Here is a 19,126-nt window from a genome sequence, read left to right as displayed (position 1 = left end):
TATCTGTGAGCTTCCTCTTTCTGTGCCTATCCCAGTGTCTTTTATTTTCCTCCTCAATGCCATTTTCCTGCCTTCTCCCCAGGACATTTGATGTGTTGACTAATCTATCACCGATCAACCTCTATTTTAAACAAACCCGATGACTTGGTGTCTGAGCCGTTGGTGTTAATGAATTTCACAGGTCCCTCATCTCTCCAAATGCATGCTCTCTGGTATTAGACATTGTAACCCGGAGGGTTAAAAATAGCAGCCATCTACTCTATTGCGATCTTTCATAATCGTATCAAGTTCTATCAGGTCCCCCCTGAGCCTCCTCCACTCCAGAGAAAAGAGCCCAAGTTTGTCCAAACTCTCCTTACACAGTAGCTCAAGCCTCTAATCCAGACAATATCCTGGTGAAACTCTTTGTTGCTGCCCTAAACACCAATGGCATAATGGGCTTTAAGTTGTAAATAGTGGGTTGTTGATTAGTAAGAGTGTCAAAGGTGACGGGTAAAAGGCAGCAGTATGGAATTTAAAGGGAAAATCCAATAGCCATGATCAAATGGTGAGGAAGACTTAATGGACGGAATGGATATTTTAGTTCCTATGACTAGTGATACAGTGGTGAGATGGAGACACGGTAGGGAGTAAGGTGCAGTTGCAGGTAAGATTGGGTGTCCAGTAGGAGATGGTGTCAAGGATCTTTTCACGATATCTCACAACCAACAACAATTTAATCAGATTTAATGAATCATAAGAGCGTTCATCTTTGCTTGCAGCAAGTGAAGACTAGCACTGCCCAAGAGCTGATAATAGCTTTGTCCAAAAAAAAAAACAGACTAGTACAGTCACTCCTTCAGATACAAGTTCAAGGACAGGGTGCATTCTGTTTGTCTGCTCAATGGGTGTATTTGGCATTCTTCCAGTAACACAGCTGCTGGTCTGCAGTCAAGTGTTCAGGTACCATCAGCATCATGTTGCATGAGCATTATTAGCAAAGCACTCTGATAGAATACAGGTTCCAGCTTGTTACAGAAAGAAATGCCATTTTGGTACAAGTGTAGTACATTTCCCCAGTGGTGGAGAAGCATTCCTTCACTCCTCACCCTCTGTGAAAACCCTTTCAAACCCTGCACCACTCCGCATTTCTGTTCACATCTCCGATCCTTGCAGTGCCCTCCATCTGTGAAAACCCTTCTAACGCTACACCCATCACCATTCTGTGCACTCTCCTTCCACTTTCCATCTTTAAAACCCTCCACTATCTAACCTGGTGCATTCAGGTGACAGCTGATCTGAGAAAGACACCAACCGTGGTAAGGGGCAGGGCTCAGAAAACACATTCACACTAGCTAACATTTTTTATAAACCTACCGATTTGTACAGTTGTCTTGACTAAAGTGCTTCCCGCTTTCCTATCTTTACCTCCCCATCCCCACCCAAAACATTCTGCTTTCCACAAGGATTCCATTCCTACTAATCTCCCTCCTGGAACATGTCCTTGCAAGCAAGGGAAGCTCTACATGCTCCCATTTACTTCCTCCTCAGCTCCATTCATCCTTCCAGCTGAGGCAACACTTCACATGCTAGTCTTCAGGTTGATGTCCTGTGTCTGAATACCCAGTGCAACCTCCTCTACATCACTGAAACACAATGTAGATCGAGAGTCCACTTTGTCAAGTACATTCGCTCTGTCCACAACAAACAGAATTTCCCAGTCACAAACAAGTGAAAATCTTCAGATGCTGGAAATCCAAGCAACACACACAAGATCTTTTCAATGATTTCAAGTTCCCTTGCCTCGATCATCTTATTTTCACTGTGGATACCCAGTCCATTTTCATCTCCATCTCCCACAAGGAAAGCCACAGAGCTTTCTGTTTCCATTTAGTCACCAGACCCAACGAGTTCCCCTCCACCACCACTCTCCTGCTCTTTGTTTCACTTGTCTTCTTTGTTTGAGCTAAGCTCTACTGTCACCTCTTTCTGTCATCTTGCAGTAAACTGGTGCTGGTCACGTGTGTTAATACTTGGAGGAGAATGCAGGTCGAACTATTAGGAAGGATGATACCAAAGCTGGTATGTGATGAATGTGAGGGTTGTCTGAGGTTACAATGGAATAGAGAACAGCTGGGAAAATTGTCCAAGGGATGACAGGTGTTACTCAAAACAGGTTTTCAGGAGGCCAAAAAAGACGATTATTCAGTTGAAGAGATAGCTTCCCTTGGGGCTCTGGATTCAAAAGACAGGACTGGTGCTGTGGTTTAGCTCATCAGGTTGAGCGTACCAAGACAGAATATGTGTTGCTCCTCCATCCTGAGCGTGACGTCATCGATTAATGGAACACTTCATCGAGAGGCTTCACACCATTGCAATGAGTAGAACTTCACAGCGCCAAACATTTGAATACTGATTCCCATTCAGCATTTTCAGAGGTTACAGCATGACATCAATAGGATGCAGAACAAGGCTGAGAAGTGGCAGATGGAGTTCAACCCTGTTAAGTGCAAATGGTTCATTTTATTATGTCAAATTTGTAGACAAAACAGAGTATTAGTGGGAAGACAGTGTGGAGAATCAGCGAGATCTTGGGGTCTGTATCAGTAGGACACACAAAGCTACAGCACGGCTTCACATGTTGTTAATATGGCGTATGGTGTGCTGGCCTTCATCAACCGTGGATTGAGTTCAAGAGCCGTGAGGTAATGTTAAATCTATATAGATCTTGATAAGGTCTTGGATTACTGTTTTCAGTTCTGGTCACCTCACTACAGGAATAAAGTGGATGCTGTAGAGAGTGTGCAGAGGATTTTTACAAGCATGTTGCCTGTATTGGACAACATGCCATAAGAGAATAGGTAGAGTAAAATTGGCCTTTTCTCTGTGAAACGACAGATAATGAGAGGTGTCCTGATTGACGTGAAAAGAGGGTAAAAAGCACTGATCGTGTGGATAGCCGGAGGCTATTTCCCAGAGCTTAAATGGCCATCACAAGGGGGCATAGTTTTAAGGTGCTTGGAAGTAGTACAAGGGGGATGTCAAAGGTAAGTTTTTACACAGAGTGTGGTGGAGGTGTGGAATGTACTGCCAGCGACAGTGGTGGAGGCAGGTACAATAAGGTCCTTTTAGTGACTCTTAGATAGGTGCAATGGGTCAGAAAAATAGTGGACTATGCGGTAGGGAAATTCTAGGGAGTTTCTAGAGTAGGTTACATGGTCGGCAAAACATTTTATGGACTCTTAAAAGACTCTGCTGTGTCCACTTCCACAATCACTGCAGGATTTTCCATTAGCATAACACGTCTTTGGAATGTGCCAACCTTCACATTTGCCACTCAAATGGTTCCATTTATTATCAGCGAATGTATACAGTATACAACCTGAAATACTTGTCTTCACAGACATCCATGATAAACAGAACCCAATAAGAATGAACAAGAGAAAAATATTACAACCCTAAAGCTTCCCTCTCCCCTCCCCCGTGCCAAGTAGCAACAAGCATCAACGGGTCAGACTCCTCCCTCCCCCACCGCCTGTTTCAGCAAAAACAGTCAGCACCAAGCAACAGGAAAGCACCCAAAGGGAGACCATAGCAACACACAGAGAATGCTGGAGGAACTCAGCAGGTCAGGTGGCATCTATGGAAAAGAGTACATCTGCAGTAAATAAAGACTATTGTCTACCCAACATGCCACAGGCTCCCTCTCTCACCAACAAGGTACAGAGAGATAGCACTCATTTTCACAGCGAAAGGGGAGACTGACAGTCGTTGTTACGATATTACAGTCTGCCGAGATAATTTCCCATACATCTGCCAGAGAAATCCCAATGTTCCATCTCCTGCGACGCCTCAGTCGGCAACACCCGCCTGAAATCGGTCATCCACAGGGCCGCGCAGGTCCGCACCCGGCGGTGCCACATCCCCAGCCATGCCTGGAGAATGTCAAAAATCAGTCCGCCGACGAGCTCCAGAAACCAGAACTCATCAGCCGTAAAATCGACCTTGATGGTACCTGAACAACCCTGAAAAGGAAAAAGAGATATTAAAGAGAGGAATTAGGCCATTTTTCAGATGATCTCGAAGAGGGAGCCATTTGGCGACATCTTAATGACACCCTTTTTTTTGTTTTGCTGCTGCTTTGGGAAACGCCTTGTGTTCTGCCCCCTTGTTTTCACAGCATACACTGGTGTGATGGCCTGTGCAGTGGACGGTATCAGCCCCAGGGACTGAAGGGCCGTACGAGCCAGCTGTATGGTACTTTACAGCACATTTGCAGTCTGAATCTCAGTCAGGAAAAGATACCGGTACTATGGAAGGCTTCCTGCTTGTTTCCTGTACCCAAGAAGGCGATTATGTTGGGACCTGATGACTGCAGACCAATTGCTTTAACATCTCATGGGATGAAGGTGCTGGAGAGCCTGATGCCGACTAACCTTGGGCTGCAATTGAGATCTTCAGTGGACCCTCTACAGTTTGCAATTAGCCTCGTGTGGGAGTGGATGACGCCATCGTCAACCTGTTACAACGAGCTCAATCTTACCTGGGTGGTGCTGCTGGCATTGAGAATCACATTTTTGTCACACGGATCGTTACAGAATTAGCGTTTACATCTTTGTGCGACATGAGAACACACGTCATAGTACAGTAGCCTCTGCTTTATTATTTCCTTTATTATTATTGTAAATTGGTACATTATTATAGTTCTATGTCTTATTTTTCGTAAAGTCTGCACACTTCTATGTGAGTTTTTAAATCTGCCAACCGTAACGCATTTCCCAATCGGGACCAAATGCGCATGCGTAGAGGTCTGAGCTGATCCCGGATATACCGCATGCGCTCAGTAGACAAGAGGCACGGAAGGGTCGGCCGCAGGTAGGACGGGGACTTTAATCACCGGTGTTTGAACCGCGACTGAAGTACAATTACTGAGTTCCGGCCACACTGCTACTAAACGCCACGGTAACCCCGGTTCCTTGTTTCTCAGCCCCTCAATCTGTACTCGGGCCCCAGGGACCTTCCGGCTGATGAGCGCCGGAGCCGCAGCCAATCCTGCGGCGAATGCGGATCGCTGGATCATTGAACAGCGAGCAGATAGGTCCTGACGAAGGGTCTCGGCCCGAAACGTCGACTGTACTTCTTCCTATAGTTGCTGCCTGGCCTGCTGCGTTCCACCAGCATTTTGTGTGTGTTGCTCAGATAGGTTTCTGGTTCTTAGGGCATTCTGGGTAGTGAAGCAGGATGGGTGAAAGTGCCAGCCTTGACCCGTACAAGCGGAGGAAATGGTGGGAGCGGATGTATCTCCCAAACACTGCCGAGCTCCAGCTATATGAATCCGAGGATTAGGAACTCGGAACAAAAGTATAATTCCCAGTTAATCTTGGATGAAGAGTGTTGTGTATGTGACCGGTTACACAACAAAACTGTCATTTATTGCCATCGATAGGTTCATCACTGTCAATCAGCTTGGGAGAGGGGATCTGAGGAATTAGAAAATCTCCAGGATCAGACATGTAGTAACAAAGGCTCTTTGCAGTGTTGTGGAACATGACCAGAACTTGAAATAATACCAAAGGACAGGACAAATTGAGCCAAGTCACAGGTTGATAGAGGGCAGAAATAGCCCATTCTTATACAGGCAGGAATACAGTCAGAGAATCTGCTGTTCAGTTAGGATGCCTGATCCTTGCCCAGTTAGAAGATGAGGAGTTCATAAATATACATAGAAATTTACAGTACATTACTAACCCTTCGGCTACAACTTGAGATGAACTTTGTAACATTGTGATGGCAATGCTCATGACAGATTGAAATATCACCTGAAATATTGTCCTTCACCCACTGATATTTTTTGCAAATACTTTTACAGGTTTAAAATAACATAACACGTGCACGGGAATCTCAAGCACAGCAGCATGACTGTTCGTTGTCTCTGAATGGATATTTAAGGAGTGAGCAAATAGACAACACATCTGTTGTCGACCTTTGGAGATGAAGAAGTATCTCATTCAAACTGGAATTGTACTTTGTGTCTGAAATGAAGTTTTCTGTTGTAACTCAGTGTTATTCACTAGAAGCAGGGTGCTGAGAACACACCAGCATCTGTGCACTGAAGATCAATTCTTCAACTGCATTGATTCTACAAGCGATCCAAATATCTGACTTTCACCTGCTATTTGTGTGGAGGGGAACTACTCAGTCATCCAGCCTGAAGATACATCAGCAAGTTCACACCATAGTGAGATGTTCTGACTGCAGGAAGCAATTCATTCTCATCGATGTTAAAGGTATATCTGAAAATTCACCAGTGAGAAGACATTGACCTGCTGTGAGTGTGGGAAGGCATTTACACACTCAAACAGACACAGTGACACCAGCAAGTTTACAGCGGGGAACGGTCATTCACCAGCTCTGAATGTGTGAAAGGGTTTAACTGAATGAACATTAGCGAGTTCACACTGAGAAGATGCCGTTCACCTGCTCAGACTGTGAGAAGGAATTCACTCACTCGTCCACACTACAGAGACACCAGCGAGTTCACACTGGGGAGAGGCCATTCACCTGCTCAGACTGTGGGAAGGGATTCACTCAGTCATCTCACCTACTGACACACCAGTTAGTTCATACCTGGGACAGACCATTCACATGTTCTGAATGTGGGAAGGGATTCACTCGGTCAAATCACCTACTGATTCACCAGTTAGTTCACACGGGGGAGTGGCCATTCAGATGCTCTGAATGTGGGAGGGGATTCACTCAGTCATCCACCCTTGTGAAGCACTACAGAATTCACACTGGTGAGAGGCCGTTCACCTGCTCCAATTGTGGGAAGGGATTCACTCATTCAGCTCAACTGAAAGAACATCAGTTAGTTCACACTGAAGAGAGGCCATTCACTTGCTTAGACTGTGGGAAGGGATTCTCTCGGCCATCTCAACTCCTGACGCACCAGTTAGTTCACACTGGGCAAAGGCCTTTCACATGCTCTGAATGTGGGAAGAGATTCACTCGATCATCTCAACTGAAGGAACATCAGCGACTTCACAGTGGGGAGAGGCCATTCATCTGTTCTGAATGTGGGAAGGGATTTGCTCGGTCATTTCAACTGAAGGTACATCAGCGAGTACACACTGGAGAGAAACCGTTCTACTGCTCTGAATGTGGGAAGAGATTCACTCAGTCATCCACACTTGTGAAGCACTATCGAATTCACACTGGGGAGAAGCCATTCACCTGCTCAGACTGTGGGAAGGGATTCACTCAGTCAGTTCAACTAAAGAAACATCAGTTTGTGCACACTGGAGAGAAACCATTCACCTGCTCAGTTTGTGGGAAGGGGTTCACACGGTCATCTGACTTGAAAGTTCACCAGCGAATTCACACTGGGGAGAAGCCGTACGCTTGCTCAGACTGTGGGAAGGAATTCACACGGTCATGTGACTTGAAAGTACATCAACGAGTTCACACTGGGGAGAAACCATTCACTTGCTCAGATTGTGGCAAAGAATTTGCACGATCATCAGATTTGAAAGTGCATCTGCGACTTCATACCGGGGAGAAGCTATTCAGCTGCTCTGAATGTGGGAAGAGATTCACTCGCTCTTCTCACCTACTGACACACCAGTTAGTTCACACTGGGGAGAGGCCGTTCACCTGCTCAGTCTGTGGGAAGGAATTCATCCGGTCATCTGACTTGAAAGTGCATCAGCGAGTTCACACTGGGGAGAAGCCGTTCACCTGTTCTGAATGTGGGAAGGGATTCACTAGGTCTTCTCAACAGAAGGAACATCAGCGAATTCACACTGGGGAGAAACCTTTCAAATGCTCGGACTGTGGGAAGGATTTCACTCGGTCATCTCAACTGAAGGAACATCAGCGTGTTCACACTGGGGAGAGGCCATTCATCTGCTCAGAATGTGGGAAGGCATTCACTTGTTCCACTCAACTACTGACACACAAGTTCATTCACACTGGGGAGAGGCCATTCACCTGCCCAGACTGTGGAAAGACATTCACTCGGTCATCCCTGCTGCAGACACACCAGCGAGTTCACACTGGGGAGAAGCCATTCACCTGCTCAGACTGTGGGAAGGGATTCACTCAGTCATCTCACTTACTGACACATCAGTTAGTTCACACATGGGACAGGCCATTCACGTGCTCTGAATGTGGGAAGGGATTTACTCGGTCCACTCACCTACTGTCACACCAGATAGTTCACACTGGGGAAAGGCCATTCACCTGCTGTGAATGTGGGAAGGGATTCACTCAGTCATCTCAATTGAAAAAACATCAGCGAGTTCACACTGGGTAGATGCCATTCAACTGCTCAGAGTGTGGGAAGGAATTCATTCAGTCATCTCAACTGACGGGGAACATTAGTTAGTTCACACCAGGGAGAAACTGTTCACCTTCCTCAGACACTTCACCTACCGACACACCAAACTGTTTTAATCAGTGAGAGGACGTTGACCTGTTCAGACTGTGGGAAGGCATTCACACACTTATCCAGACTACAGAGACAGTGACCGGTTCACAATGTGGTGAAGGATGTCACCTGCTCTGAATGCGGGATGGGTTTCAATCAGCCATTCATCCTTGTGTCACCCTGCCGAGCTTTGACCCATCACTAATCGGAGAGATCAGAAGCTTGAGAGCACGTTATTCACTCAGGTTCGACTATGGAGTCTTAACAGCAGTGACTCAGGACAATATTTATTAAAGCTCTGAGCAGTGTCCAAGCAGTGTACAGGATGTATTATCAGGAAGAACTTAACGTTAGGCAGGAGCAAGTGGAACGGCCAGTGTTGGAGTGGAGGCTTTGAGGTTTCAGTGCAGAGAGCCTTTAATCAGAAAAGGCAAAAATATGCTGCAGGTATATTTTTTTACCCCCTTTTTTACATTTGCTCATTTAGAACAGCAGAGATGCCAGGCAGGATAGTGGAAGTGTCATTTTGTGGGATGGCAGAGGATCCTCGTGTGTCCCTGATAACTACACCTGTGAGAAATCCATCCAGCTTCAGCTCCGAACATTCCACATAACTCCAGATCATTCGGGTGGCTGAAAGGGTGATAGGACATACAGAAAGGTAGTTGCACGCAATGTCACGGCACAGAAAACAGGGTGACAGTCAGGAAGGGGAAAGGGTTAAACAGTGAGTGCAGTGTACCTCTGTGGCCATCCCCCTGAACAACAGGTTCTATCACTTTACATACCGTTGGGGATGACCGAGCAAAGGAAACTCACAGCTGTAGGGTCTCTGCCGTTTGGTATGGCTCTGAGGCTATGTCCACACTACACCGGATAAATCCGTAACTGAAGCTTTTTCTCTTTATTTTTACCCTTTGCCCCCACTAAAACGGCGTTTTCGTCCCCCAAAACCGGAGCTTTTCAGAAACACTGTCCAAGATAGAGGTATTTAAAATTATGAGGGGGATAGATAGAGTTGACATGGATAGGCTTTTTCCATTGAGAGTAGGGGAGATTCAAACAAGAGGACATGAGACTTAGGGGGCAAAAGTTTAAGGGTAACATGAGAGGGAATTTCTTTACTCAGAGAGTCGTAGCTGTGTGGAATGAGATTCCAGTAGAAGTGGTAGAGGCAGGTTTGGTATTGTCATTTAAAGCAAAATTGGATAGGTATATGGACAGGAAAGGAATGGAGGGTTATGGGCTGAGTGCGGGCCAGTGGGACTAGGTGAGAGTAAGCGTTCGGCACGGATTAGAAGGGCCGAGATGGCCTGTTTCCGTGCTGTAATTGTTATATGGTTATATGATTATAAGGTGTGTAATTTTGAAAATGCCACTTGGGCAGATCAGTGTGGATGGGGTAACCAGAGAAACCTAAAAACGCTGTCAGACGGCAGCACGCCATTTCATTGTTTTCCTGAATGCAACCCCCCACACAGTGTAACAATTTCAGAACAGCCAGCAACGAGACTGAAGCCAGAAGAGTTAGAGATGTACTCACCGGATACTTTGACCCATAACTTACTGAATAAATAAGTATACTCACTTGGCCCTGTTTTCTGTCCTTGTTTGTATGAAGGTGGTTTACCTATTTATGCAAGTACTTCTCTGACAATAGATGTGTAACAGCGTAATGTAACATTGTATGGAAATACAAGATAATACTGATGCAGACATGTTTTACACATTTAACAAGGTGCTTTATTAATGCAACAGAGTTAGTCAGTTTTCCAATGTTCGTCATCAGCTGGTTCATCCTGTCGGTGAACTCCCTGTCAGTTGCCTCCATATGCTCCAGTATTTGTTTTTTTTTAACCTTTAAGTCCCCTGCACGAGAGCCCACAGCTGCCCATTGTTTAAGTTTTTCTAGTCTGTAATTGCACAAATGGGCACATTCACAGCGAGATTCGACACCAAACATGTCCCTTGTTTTTGGTAGATGTGTCCTGCGCATGCGCAGTAGGAGGAGTTTCACCGAAATCTATGTTTCAATGTAGACAGAGATATTTTAAAAAACGCATAGTGTGGAGGCTTATCGTTTTTACGCGAAACCAGCGTTTTCAAAATTATCCGGTCTAGTGTGGATGGAGCCTGAGGAATGGGGTAGAGTAACAATGTGATGCAAAGGGAGTTCAGAAAGTAAAGCCATCTCTTAAGTTAAAAGCCATCTCATCCAGGGCTGCGATCTCAGGACTGCCATCTGTGCCACGTGCCAGGAATAGGAAGGATAAACAGTTTAACACGTGGCTAAGGAGTTGGTGCAGGAAGGAGGGCATATGATCCCTGGATCATTTGAGCCCACATGAATTGCAGTGTGTATTTGCGGAGAGGGGACATCGTTAATGAAGGGTGAAGTGGGCAGGCAGGTGAGAGAGCTCTCACACACAAAACATATGCAGTGGAGTGTGAGGGAGGGGAGTGAGAAGGGAAAAATGAAATGAGAATGGATTTCGGGCTCCTTCACAAAGCCCCACGCTCACAAAACCCACCCCCTCTGGAATTGACCCCATTCCCTACCTCTGGCTGGGGGTGAGCATTAAGTTGCCTTGCCAACAAGAAAATTAATTTTTCATAGCTTCTGATTAACACACTTTGATAATAAATATACGTTGAATCTGAACATTGAAGTGTATTGTTTGTAAAACATGTACTGATGAGAAATGATCTCAGTGAAGGTCAGAGAGTGGAAAACGAACCTGTGTTCAGCCCCACTGCTCCGTGCCAGAGAAGAGGCCCTATCAGAGTCTATCCAATCTGTCTGTGCTTGACACGCCTCCCTCTAAAGTTTCCTTTTTCTGTAGCTGTCCCAGTGGCTTTTATTTTCTTCTCAACCCCATTCTCCTGCCTTCACCCATAACCTTTGACGCCTTTATGAATCAAGCATCTGTCATTGCATGTTTTAACTAAACAGGATGACTTGGCCTCTGAGACGTCCGTGGCAAAGAATGGCACAGGTCCCTTATCTCTCTAAATGCATATTCTCTGGTATTAGGCATTGTGACCCATAAGATTAAAAATGGCAGCTATCTACTCTATGGAGATCTTTTGTATTCTTATCAAGTTCTGTCAGGTCACCCTGAGCCTCCTCCACTCCAGAGAAAAGAGCCCAAGTTTGTCCGAACTCTCCTTACACAGTAGCTCAAGCTTCGAATCCAGACAAGATCCGGACAACAGCAGTGACTCAGGACAATATTTATTAAAGCTCTGAGCAGTGTCCAAGCAGTGTACAGGATGTATTGTCAAGAAGAAATTAATGTTAGGCAGGAGCAAGTGGAGTGGCCAATGTTGGAGTGGAGGCTTTGAGGCTTTTCCTCTTTGAGGTTTCAGTGCAGAGAGCCTTTGTGCGAGAGCCAACAGCTGCCCATTATTTAAATTTTTCTAGGCTGTAACTGCACAAATGCACACTTTCACAGCAAGATTCGACACCAAACATGTCACTTGTTTTTCGTAGATGTGACTTGCGCATGCGCAGTAGGAGTTTCGCCAACATCTCTGTTTCAATGTGGACAGAGATATTTTTAAAAATGCATAGCGTGGATGCTTATCGTTCTTACGTGATACCAACGTTTTCAAAATTATTTGGTCTAGTGTGGATGTAGCCTGAGGCTCAGATGGGAATGGGGTGGAGTAACAACTATGCAAAGGGAGTTCAGAAGGTGCTAAGTTACGAGACAGCTCTTAACTCCTGAGGAATCTATCCCTGCTTTGCTAAAATTATTTAATGAATTTGGAGATTTTACAGGATATAAAATTAATTTTAATAAAAGTGAACTGTTTCCTTTAAATGAATCTGTTTTAATATATGATAATACTCTTTTCAAAGTTATGGATTCCTTTAGATATCTAGGCGTTATAATCACTAAAAAAATATAAGGATCGTTATAAAGCTAATTTTGTTCCCTTGGTAGATTCTATGAAGTATTTATTTAGCAGATGGAACCCACTTACGTTTTCACTTGCTGGCCACATCCATATACAGGCAGTCCCCGGGTTACGTACGAGTTCCGTTCCTGAGTCCATCTTTAAGTCGGATTTGTATGGAAGTCGGAACAAGTACATCCGGTATTACTTAGCATCAGTTAGTCAAACGTTTGTTTTAGTATATAGTATATATTTTACCTTTCTATGCATATAAAACACCAAAGAAACATATGTATTCCAATAATTAAACCACTGTGTTGCTTAGTAATAATTGCAGCTTTCATCGGGGCAGGGCCTTTCACATGCTCCATTATTCTCACTTTATCCGTTATCCTTTAAAATTGTTCCGATCGTTGACCGACTGTAGCCTAACGCTTTTCCAATGACCGATAGCGTTTCACCTCTTTCCAAACGCTTTATTAGTTCCACTTTATTTTCAATCACGATTGCTTCCCGTCAATGGAACAGAAACACTGCCGCTGCCGGTTCCCGAGGTCCGCTGGGTCCTAAGGACCACTGCATTGAGACAGGCTAAATGGGACAAGTGGGGGCTGTGCTGGGTTTGGGTATTTGATCATCCACAATATTCCACGTGGGAATTTAAACTGGAGGTGGCAGTGTATTTTTATGAGGTCGAGTTGCGAGCTGGACATCAACCCAGCACGGATGGTACGAAGTCAATATATCGACATCAACCCAGGATGGGAACGGTCTGTCACTGGATCCAACACGGAACACCCCACTCTCCAGCCCAGTGCTGATCTCATTGTGCCACCAGCCAATCAGAACGGTGGGGGGGGGGGGGTCAGGGTGAATCTTACTAAGAAAAATTTAAGTTAAACACTCAGCACAGTGTCAACGGCAATGACTTAAAATGGCGGACGGCCTTCTCCTTCCTCGATTCGTAAGTATGAGTTGTCTGTAAGTCGGACGTTCATAACTCGGGGACTGCCTGTAGTCAAAATGATGATTTTACCAAAATTTTTATATTTATTTCAGAATATCCCTGTTTTTTTGACTAAGAAGTTTTTTGATCGAATTGATTCTATTATCTCATCTTTTATTTGGAATGATAAAAGACCAAGAATTGGTAAATGACACTTACAAAAATTGAAAAAGGACGGAGGTCTTGCTTTGCATAATTTAAGAATGTATTATTGGGCTGTTAATATGCGATATATGTCCTTTTGGTTATACTGGATTGATAAGAATGAGCGGCCAATTTGGGTAGATTTGGAATTGAAAGCTGTGAAACAGTTTTATTTAACCTCATTATTGGGAATTGCTCTACCTATACAATTAGCTAAAGATGCTATTTTAAATTTATACCCTGTGATTATTCTTTACAAATTCGGCTCCAGTTCCGTAATTTTTTTAATCTTAAAAAATTTAAACTTTGTAGTTTAATTTATCGAAACTATTTTTTAAAGCCTTCTTTGAGTGATCCAATTTTTTATTTTGGAAAAATAAAGGTATTAATTCTTTTTTGGATCTATTTAAAGAAGATATACTGATGTCTTTTGAACAATTAGTTGATAAATACTCTCTTTCATATTCACACTTCTTACAATGCCATATAGTTAGACATTTCTTACAAAAATATTCCTTGTAATTTTCCTTGCATACTAGAGGCTGACCTGTTAGATACTATTATGAGTATGAACCCTTTGATGAAGGGTTTCATTGGAAGAATTTATAATTTACTATTACAATGGGATAAGCGCCCTTTAAGATTAAACAAGATTGGGAAAGGGAACTTAATTTGACTTTTATAACAAAAGACTGGATGCGGATCTTGAAGTTGGTTAACTCTTCCTCAATTTGTGCTAACCATTCATTGATTCAATTTAAAATTGTACATCGTTACTAGTTGATGAAGGAGAGATTGTCTAAAATCTTTCCTAATGTTGATAGTTATTGTGATAGATGTAAAACTGAGACAGCTACACTGACACACATGTTTTGGTCTTGTTCTATGTAATTAGTTTTGCTACAACAAGTGTATGGGACATTGGGAAAAAAGTTGAATTTCCCCATGGGGATGAATAAAGTATCTATTTATCTATCTATCTATCTATTTGGAAGTCAGTTTTTTCTACAATTTCTAAGGCACTTAAAATTAATTTACAACCTAACAAATTAACTGTGCTCTTTGGAATAACACCTCAAAATATTCGTGGTATTTCTTTGTCTGACCAACATGTTATTGTGTTTGTTACATTGATAGCTAGGAGGGCCATTTTGTTGAAGTGGAAGGATACGTCGGCTCCCACTCTGTCACAATGATTCTCCCAAGTGATGTTATGTCTTAGTTTGGAGGAAATTAGAAGTTGAACCTTCGAAACTGTTCGATTTTGAGAAAAGATAGGGTTCATTTGCTCGTTACAACCATTTGAGTTAATTGATAGATTTCCTCCACGATCACATTGTAAATTTTGGGTTTTTTTGCTGGCGGTTTGATGTTTATCTTTAGAAGCTTTTTCTAAAACGCATGGCTCTGGGGCTGAATACCCAATAGGTTCTTTTTTTTCCTCACTTTTTTCTTGCTTTAGAAGGGTTTTTTTTCTTCTCTTTTTGTTTGTGTCACCGTATTTTTCAATCCTAATATTGTCTTTTTTTCTCTTTTGAGACATTGTAAGTGTTACTTACAAATGTACTTCGATGTACTCTTGTATTTTGGTTAATAATAATGAAAAGATTTGAAAAGGTCTTTGGATCATTTGAGCCCACATGGATTGCAATGTGTGTTGGGTGAGAGGGGACATTGTTGATGGAGGGTGAAGTGGGCAGGTAGGGGAGAGAGCTGTCACACATAAAACATATGCAGTGGAGTGTGAGGGAGGGGAGTGAGAAGGGAAAAATGAAATGAGGAGGATGGAGTTCGGGCTCCTTCACAAAGCCCAACGCTCACAAAACCCACCCCCTCTGGAATTGATTCCATTCCCTACCCCTGGCTGGGGGAGAGCATTAAGTTGCCTTGCCAACAAGAAAACGAATTTTTCATAGCTTCTGATTAACACACTTTGATAATAAATATATGTTGAATCTGAACATTGAAATGTATTGTTTCTAAAACATGTACTGATGAGAAATGATCTCAGTGAAGGTCAGAGTGGAAAACGAACCTGTGTTCAGCCCCACTGCTCCGTGCCAGAGAAGAGGCCCTATCAGAGTTTATCCAATCTGCCTGTGCTTGACACGTCTCCCTCTAAAGTTTCCTTTTTCTGTAGCTGTCCCAGTGGCTTTTATTTTCTTCTCAACCCCATTCTCCTGCCTTCACCCGTAACCTTTGACACCTTTATGAATCAAGCACCTGTCAATGCATGTTTTAACTAAACAGGATGACTTGGCCTCTGAGCCGTCTGTGGCAAAGAATGGCACAGGTCCCTTATCTCTGTGAATGCATAATCTCTGGTATTAGACATTGTGACCCATTAAGATTAAAAATGGCAGCTATCTACTCTATCAAAATCTTTCATAATCTTATCAAGTTCTATCAGGTCACCCTGAGCCGCCTCCTCTCCAGAGAAAAGAGCCCAAGTTTTTCCGAACTCTCCTTACACAGTAGCTCATGCTTCCAATCCAGACAAGATCCTGGTGAACATCTTCTGCAATCTCTCATTGCTCCCGCAAACACCAGTGGTGTAACGGGCTTTAAGAAAGTAAATGGCGGGTTGTTGATTAATAAGTGTGTCAAAGTTGACAGGCAGAAGGCAGCAGTACGGAGCTTAGAAGGAAAATCCAATAGCCATGATGGAATGGTGGAGAAAACTCAATGGACGGAATGGGTATTTCAGTTTTGACTGAATTGTGGTAGGATAAAGTGTTCAGATGGCGAAGCAGGGGGCTGTAAGGTACGGGTGCAGGTAAGAGTGGGTGTCCAGGTAGGAGATGGTGTTAAGCACCTCTTCACCGTATCTAGTAACCAACAACAACTAACTCAGTGGATCAATTATAGGTGCGTTTATACTTACTTGCAGCAAGGGAAGACTAGCAGTGCCCAAGAGCTGGTAATCGCTTTGTCAAAAAGAAACAGTACCATCACCACTTTGAACACAAGTTCAAGGACAGGGTGCATTCTGTTGTCTGCTGAATCAATTTATTTGACATGCTTCCAGTGACACAGCTGCGGGTCTGTACTCAAGTGCTCAGGTAACATCAGCATCATGTTGCACGAAGATACTTACCAAAGCACTCTGAAATAATACAGGTTCAATTTTGTGACAGAAAGAAATGCTATTTGGTATGACAAGTGAAGTACGTTTCCTCAGTGGTGGAGAAGCATTCCTTCACTCCTCACCATCTGTGAAAACCCTTCTTACCCTATGCCCATTGCTATTTTGTAAACCCGCCTCACCCCTATGCCACTTGTCATCTCTGTAAAACTCTCCACCATCCAACCTGGCGCAATCAGGTGACAGCTGACCTGAGAAACACACCGACCTTGGCAGGTGGCAGGGCTCACAAAGCACATTCACACTGGCTGACATTTTTATAACCCTACCGATTTGCATGCTTATCTTGACTAAACCACTTCCTACTGATGAAGAGAAAGGTAAACAGGTAGAGGGATAGGTAAATGTGGGAATGGATTAAGGTTTATGATTTGCTTATGATCGATATTATAGGTACCTTATGTTGGTTGCTGTACAGCCAAAAAGGGAACTTCACCCAGCAACAAATAATGTACCAGATATTGCTCCCTAATAGTGTTAGACATAGGTCTGAATAAAGAATTATCTGGTCGCACAAAGCATTTTTGAGGTATAACATAACTAAATAGGGGAAGGACAGTGTAGGAGGGGTGTCAACATAAGGGACTGATTGATCAAAAAAATTTTTGTTAAAAAGATAGGTATATTTTGGAAAATACATAAAAATCTAGGTAAAATCATCATTTTCACAGCATGGATGCGACCTATTAAAGAAAGAGTAAGTGGATTCCATCCAGAAAATAGTAATTTCATGGAGACTACTAGAGAAACTATATTGGCTTTATAAAGATCTTCATATGTAATTATAATACCTAAATATCTAAATGTATTAACAATTCTAAAAGGAATATCATTATATGTACTAACATGAACATTTAATGGAAAAATTCACTTTTATTCAAATTAAGGTTATATCCTGAAAATTTTCCAAAATCTTTAAGTGTTTCCCAAAGATTAGGAATTATTTCCTCAAGATTCGAAATAAAAATCAAAAGATCATCTGCATAAAGAGAAATCTTATGTATGGTTCAATTTATAGAAATACCATGAATATTTTTGGCCTCCCGTAACGTTATAGGTAAAGGCTCCAATACAAGATTAAATAATAAAGGGCTTAATGGACATCCCTGTCTAGTACCACGAGAAAGTGAAAAGAAAGAAGACCTATAATTGTTAGTAATGACCGTGGCAATAGGGTTCTTATAGATCATTTGAATCCATCTATTAAAATTATTACCAAGACCAAATTTTTCTAATACTTTGAACAACTATGGTCGCACAACTCTATCGAATGCCTTTTCTGCATCAAGAGAGATAACATATTGAAGTTGCTTAGATAATGGTGAATAAATAATGCTCATCAATATCCAAACATTAGAGAAAGAGTAACGGCCTTTAATAAAGCCCGTCTGGTCCATAGAGATAATTTTAATTTTAAAATTTTACAAGTGGTTAGCCATTATTTTAGAAAGATTTTTTGCATCCACATTTAATAGCAAAATAGGTCTATATGATGAACATTCAACAGGATCATTAACTTTTTTAAGAATTAAGGAAATAGATGCTTCATAAAAAGAAGGTAAATTACCCTTCTCAAAGGATTCATGAAACATTTCCAAAAGATATGGCGAAAGTAATCTTTCAAGTTTTTTGAAAAATCCCACCGAATAACCATCAAGTCCGGGAGCTTTACCTGATTGCATTGATAAAATAGTTTTCTGAATTTCATGCTCAAAGGTATTTTCGCACAAAGCATTTTTGAGGTATAACATAACTAAATAGGGGAAGGACAGTGTAGGAGGGGTGTCAACATAAGGGACTGATTGATCAAAAAAAATTTTTGTTAAAAAGATAGGTATATTTTGGAAAATACATAAAAATCTAGGTAAAATCATCATTTTCACAGCATGGATGCGACCTATTAAAGAAAGAGTAAGTGGATTCCATCCAGAAAATAGTAATTTCATGGAGACTACTAGAGAAACTATATTGGCTTTATAAAGATCTTCATATGTTTTAGTAATTATAATACCTAAATATCTAAATGTATTAACAATTCTAAAAGGAATATCAAGATAATAAAATAAAAAGAAAAATTGGAGCATCAAGCATCTGTTGATCTTCATCAGAAATTTGTGGAAGTTAAATCTTATGTAAAAAAGATTTTGGAGGAATCTGCAGGAAATTGAGATCTATAAAGATCAGAATAAAAATCTTGAAAAGTATTATTAATATCCTTATAGTTTACTATATCTCCATTATTTTTACAAATCTTTAAAATTTGGGATTTTATTGCTCATAGACATTTTTTTACAATATTTTCAGGTTAGACATTTTTTACAATATTTACCTAAGTTTCCATATTTACAAGAATCTGATTTGTTGGATACCATTTTGAAATTGAATCCCTTAGTGAAAGGTTCCATTAGCAAAATTTATAATTTACTCATTTCAAAAAGAGAACCTATCACTAAAGATTAAACAAGATTGGGAGAGAGAACTTAATATGACCTTTGTGAATGAAGATTGGGTTCGAATTTTG

The 19,126-nt window shown here is 42.1% G+C and overlaps 1 protein-coding gene across 1 annotated transcript in view; it reads left to right on the top strand.

Moving 5' to 3' along the window:
- The window catches only part of LOC140731920 (uncharacterized), a 51,834-nt gene that overhangs the window by 7,719 nt on the left and 24,989 nt on the right, over positions 1 to 19,126 (top strand). Inside the window, 1 exon segment of the mRNA XM_073053906.1 lies at positions 5,849 to 8,147. Coding sequence (XP_072910007.1) covers positions 6,446 to 8,147 — 1,702 coding nt within the window. The 5' untranslated portion in view covers positions 5,849 to 6,445.

This window comes from Hemitrygon akajei, chromosome 8 (assembly GCF_048418815.1).
Source record: "Hemitrygon akajei chromosome 8, sHemAka1.3, whole genome shotgun sequence".
NCBI lineage: Eukaryota > Metazoa > Chordata > Chondrichthyes > Myliobatiformes > Dasyatidae > Hemitrygon > Hemitrygon akajei.
This window is presented reverse-complemented; position numbering and strand designations above follow the sequence as displayed.